At 56.1% G+C, this 5,307-nt stretch overlaps 1 protein-coding gene across 1 annotated transcript; it reads right to left on the reverse strand.

The window, feature by feature from the left end:
- Positions 1–116: 116 nt before the first annotated feature.
- Positions 117–3,924, reverse strand: CHP2 (calcineurin like EF-hand protein 2). Its single transcript, XM_024744585.1, has 7 exons — positions 3,654–3,924; positions 3,177–3,249; positions 2,988–3,068; positions 2,731–2,861; positions 2,481–2,542; positions 1,578–1,700; positions 117–1,379 (listed from the first exon to the last, which is right to left on the reverse strand). Exons 1-7 carry the CDS (start codon positions 3,718–3,720, stop codon positions 1,326–1,328), a joined length of 591 nt encoding a protein of 196 aa, XP_024600353.1. The 5' UTR covers positions 3,721–3,924; the 3' UTR covers positions 117–1,325.
- Positions 3,925–5,307: the final 1,383 nt, after the last annotated feature.

Genomic DNA, 5,307 nt, shown 5'->3' on the forward strand with positions numbered 1-5,307 from the left:
GCGTCCGGAGCCTGTGCTCCGCAACGGGAGAGGCCACAACAGTGAGAGGCCTGCGTACCGCAAAAAAACAACAAAAAAAAAAAAAAAAAAAAAAACAGGCTCTCCTAAGCAGAAAAGTGCTGGACTATTGCCTGCCAATGTCTATGGTGTAAATATTCCCACCGCAGCACTTTCAAGCTACCAAGCCTGACATCACTGAAAGCAGACTTAGGAAGATAGAAGCACAATTGGCTCTCAGTGTGTCTTGTATCAATGTGTTGATACAAGACAACTCCAGCACAGGCCTCGGAAGGGATATGAGCAGGGTACCGACAGCATCTCCTTTACGTATAGCCAGAGTGCTTTGCTACAGACATAGAATCTCATGATTTTATGTGACTTTTACACTCTCTCCTGTGATACGTCAATGCTTGAACATCTTACTGTGAAACAAAATGGAAGTACTCTCCAAGCCTTTTAATTATTTCATACTCTAGGAAGGTATGTCTTCTTTATTATTTTTACATCACCTCTTCCCCCACTACCCACCTTCATCAGTGAAAACCCACTTAAGAAGCCAGACTTCAAGGATCCCTCCATTTGGTCAACCTAACACTAATGGATATCTCTTGTTTTGCCTGACCAGCGTCATTTCCCCTTCTGATAACAGCCCTGCATTTTCCTTTAAGCAACCATCCCTTACCCCATCTTGAGTCCTCCTCAGGCCTTATTTCCTGGCTCTAGCATTTAGCACATGACACAGTCCTGGCCAAATAGAAAGTTCCATTCCCCTGGAGAAAGGACAAGGTTCCAGGGGGGCTAATGAGACTCTTGGCTTGGAATTATTGAACAAGAAAATCTCTTCCCTCTGCATTACTAGGCTAGTAGGATGGAAGCCTGGAACTGCTGGTGGCCATCCTCCACTACAAGGAAAGAGCCCACCTGAGAACGAATACAACACAAAAGAAAGCTGAGATGAGAGACAGAGAATAACTGAGTCCTGATAGCATCATTTTGGTCCTTGGATTCAGCTGTGCCTGAGACACTTCCAGACCTTCCCAGTTTTCTGGATACTTCCACACTTTTTCAATACGTGAGCCCATAAAATTCTTTTTTAACTGAAATCCTTTTGATTTGGGTTTTCAGTCACTTGCAACCAAAAATTTTCTGGCTGATTCACAGATCTGAGATCAAATGAGTTGGTAAACACCCCTCCAAGCTTTTCTCCTTGGTCCTAATTAGAGCTCAGTGTACAAGTAAGTATACAGTTCACTGGGGCTGGGCCTCCCTGAGGAGGAATCCCAAGCAGAACTGGTCCATGTAAGCTACCCACGGCACAAAGGGAGTCACTTCAGGATCCGGATGCTCATTTTCTGCTCGATGTTCATCTTCTCTAAGGACTGCGGGGAGACGGGTGGTAGTCAAGAGGCTTGAATTCCAAACCTCTACGCTTCCAGCCTCCTCTCCCATCCTCCAGGCCCCATGATTCCCTGGGGGACCCCCTCTCTTTCTGCCATCCTCCTTCCAACTTCATTTCCCATGTCCACCTGTCCTAGGGACTCCTGGTCTCAACTTCCCAGGCCTGAGGGCATCCTGACCTTGGTGAACTCCAGGAAGGACACAGCGCCATCCCCATCTTCGTCGGCTTCCTGCACTGTGCGGTCGGCAATGCTCTCCAGCTGCTCTTCTGTCACCTGTACCCCAACCATCAGCCGGAGTACCTGGGTGGTGGAGGAAGAGACAGAGACAGCCATAAGGAGGAGGCGCAGAGACTACTGACACCATACCCCAAACCTTGTCCGCATCACCCCAAATGTTAGTGCCAATTTTGTAATCCATCCCTCATTCATTTTCCCCCGATTCCAGTCACTTCCCACCACAGCCCCCAATAATTCCCCCATTGCTTCTCCATCCAACCCCCCATCTGTCATTCACTATCCCACTCTCACCTCAATAATGTGCCCAAGCTCATTACTCAAGCCCAACCTTAGAACCCAATCTCTGCCTATCCTCCACCCCATCCCCCATCTCATCTTCCAACTAGTCCCAAATCCATCCCCCACCTCATCACATCTATCCCAGAGTTTCTCAGTCTCAGCACTATTGACATTTGGGGCCAGATAACTCCTTTTGGTGGGGGGAGGGGTATTGTACCCCTGGTACCCAGGGTACCACCCTGGGTATTGTAAAATGTTTAGCAGTGTTCCTGACCTCTACCCACTAGGTCCCAGGCACTACCCCGTCAAACAAAAAGGTCTCTACATATTGCCAGTGTCATTCAGGGGGCAAAATCACCCGCAGTTGAGAGCTACTGATCTATTTCCAACCTCATACCCTAATGTTCCCCATCCCATCTCCCAACTAACCCACACTCCAACCCCACCCACTCCTATTCCCCGCCCAACACCCCAGTCATCTGCATCTCCCACCCACCAATCATCCCTCCATCGCCCACAGCCATTCTGTTCTACCACACCCCCCTTCCCTTGGGTTCTTCCAACCTGCAGCATCTCATGCCTGGAGATCTTTCCATCTCGATCCAGGTCATAGAGCTGGAATGCAACTGGGAAGAGAGTGGAGGGGGAAAAGGAAGGTGGGTTTTCCCTGCTTCTCTTCCCTCCAAAGTTCACCTTGGAGGAGTGGAGAGTGCGGGGGGCACCAATGGGCCCACACAGGGAGTGGAAGGTGCCTGGGCCCTCTCAACGGGTGTGGTCAATCTGGGGTCTCACCCGGTAGGGGGCACAGACTCACAGCGAAGTTTGTTCATTCTGCTGTTGAGGGGCTCGGGTTCCTGCGGGTCCCGGTTTCCGTGGTCCTCAACATCTACAGGTCGAAAGTGAGCCAGGACTCTGACAAAGCCTGGGAAGTCCAGTTGCAGACTCCTGGGGGGTGGGGGGAGGCAGGCAATGGTGCAGGCGCGGTGGTCGCCGTGGCCCTGCCTCTGCCTCAGTCGCTAACCTCCCCCGACAAGCTCTCACCCCCACCTCCCCACCCGCGGCGAGGCTCACCCGTCAGGGAAGAAGCTGTCTATAATGCGGTCTCCCAGAGGGTTCACGGCCAGCGCCCCGATCTCCTGCAGATCCACGCGGCTGGAAAGTCAAAGTTTAAGGCGGGTGGGGCAAAGACGGAACATGGTCAAGGAGGGGACGGGGTCAGAGAGGCAGAGGTGAGAGGTCAGAAGGCCAGCTCCGGCTCACCTGAGGTAGCCCTTCTTATTCCTGTCAAGCGCTCGGAACCGGTGGTAGAGGCGGAGCAGACTGGCCTGCGAGACTGCGGGGGCGGAGGCGGACGGTGACTCCCCGAGGACTCTGGGGACGCGGCCGAACCCCGGGGCGCGCTCCATGCCCAAGGCGGCCACGGGGGTTGAGCGGGGGGCGGGGGGCTGGCTGGAGGGAGGTTCCACCCGGCCCCGGGGCCGAGCGGGCGGGGTGCGACCCGGGAGATCCGGGAGACCCAAAGAGACCAAAGCCACCCCTCCATCCGCCTCCGGTCCTGCAGTCTGCCTCGACCCCGGCTGGAGGCTACCTAGGTGCCCGCAAGCCCGGAGCCGGGACCCCTGAGTGAACGCGCCCCACGCCCGCGAGCCCGGCCGCTAGGATCTTCTAGGTTCGCCCGGCCCCGGGACCCTCCCCCGGAACCCTACCGGGTTCCCGGGCGCTATGCGCCGCACTCACAGCCGGTCTCCCGCTGGATGCTGTCCACGTCGGGGATCCTGGCGGCGTGGGAGCTGCAGGAGCCCATGGCCGAGCTGCGCCGGGGCCGGCGTCCTCCCCTCCCGCCTCGCAGGCGCGGCCGCCTGGTGGCCCCTGGGACGAAGGCCACAGCCCTGGCGGGGAGCCAGGCTCCTGAACCCCGCCGCTCCTCGCCTCCCACCCGCGACCCGGGCGAATAGAAAACCGTGCCAGTGTGGCGGGGTCAGCGGGGCGGGAGCGAAGAACGCGCGGTTGCATCCCGAGACTCTGAGGTCAGGCGGGGAGGGGAGGGGAGGGGAGGGGCTGGGCTGGGCCGGGTCCGCCGGCCGCGAGTCCCCGTCCCCACTCTCGCCCCGGCACCGACCCGCCTCCTCCCGCCCGGCCCAGCCCTCCCTCCCGGCCCTGGGCCTCCCGGGTGCCGCCGAGCAAGGCTCGAGCGAGGTCCGCCCTTCTTCATCTGGAGACAGAATCCAAGCCCTTCTGGGAAGTGGGTGACGGGTGGGCAGGGGAGCTAGACGCATTCGTCCCAATCCGGGATGGCTCCAGCCCGGGGCCCCCTCGGGCCTGGAGGCAGAGGCCTTGAAAGAGTCCCAAACGGGGCTGAAGCGAGGAGGGTTGGGAGGCGGAGAGCAAGGGCTGGTTTAAGTGGAAGGAGCTCCGGGTTTGAACGACTTGGATTGGAATCCCAGCTACGCTTCTCTCTCTGGACAAGTCAGCGTATCTTGGTTTCATCTGTTTTGTTTGGTCCACACAGCCTTGTTGTTTAATTGAGTCAATGCTTAAAAATCTGGATATTTAACCCCAAATCCCAAATACCTGGCTTCTGAAAAATCAGATCTGACACCACTAGGCCCGCAGTCCTGCCTGGCGCCGCTTGGGGGCAGCTGGGAACAGCTGCCATGTGTAGAGGGGGCATCCTGAGGGGTCCTCTTGCTATAGTCCCCAGCCAGCCCGGCTGCTCCCTTATGAGCCCTATTGGGCTCTGGTAGAAGCTCCAGCTAAGGGACTGACAGCCCTCCGACCAGCGCTCAAGCACCAGGGGAATCCACCTACAGCCTGAGGGAGCGTTACAAACCTCACTGTCACCAACCTTTACATAATAATGACAACGACAGCAAGGGCTGTCATTTTTCTGAGCACTCACCATGGGCCCTGCAATTTGCTATGCCTTTTAAGTGCATTAACTCACATGCTTGCTACACTGCCATCTTTCCACTTTTCTGTGGTGGAGGCTTGCCATCGCTTGAAATAGCTGTGAACTGTCATAAAGCATGTATCCTCCATGGGGGCCACATCACCCCCAAGGGGCAAAAAGCTTCTTTTTATGTATGAAACACAGACACACATATAACACATAAATAGATATATATCTGTAGTATTAAAATTTCATGGGAGGGACTTCCCTGGTGGCGCAGTGGTTAAGAATACGCCTGCCAATGCAGGGGACACGGGTTCGAGCCCTGGTCCGGGAAGATCTCACATTCCACGGAGCAACTAAGCCTGTGCGCCACAACTACTGAGCCTGCGATCTAGAGCCCGCGAGCCACAACTACTGAGCCCATGCGCCACAACTACTGAAGCCCATGCGCCTAGAGCCCCTGCTCCCCAACAAGAGCAGCCACCGCAATGAGAAGCC

The sequence above is a fragment of the Neophocaena asiaeorientalis genome, unplaced genomic scaffold, assembly GCF_003031525.2.
Source record: "Neophocaena asiaeorientalis asiaeorientalis breed wild unplaced genomic scaffold, Neophocaena_asiaeorientalis_V1.1 scaffold91, whole genome shotgun sequence".
In the NCBI taxonomy this organism is placed as follows: domain Eukaryota; kingdom Metazoa; phylum Chordata; class Mammalia; order Artiodactyla; family Phocoenidae; genus Neophocaena; species Neophocaena asiaeorientalis.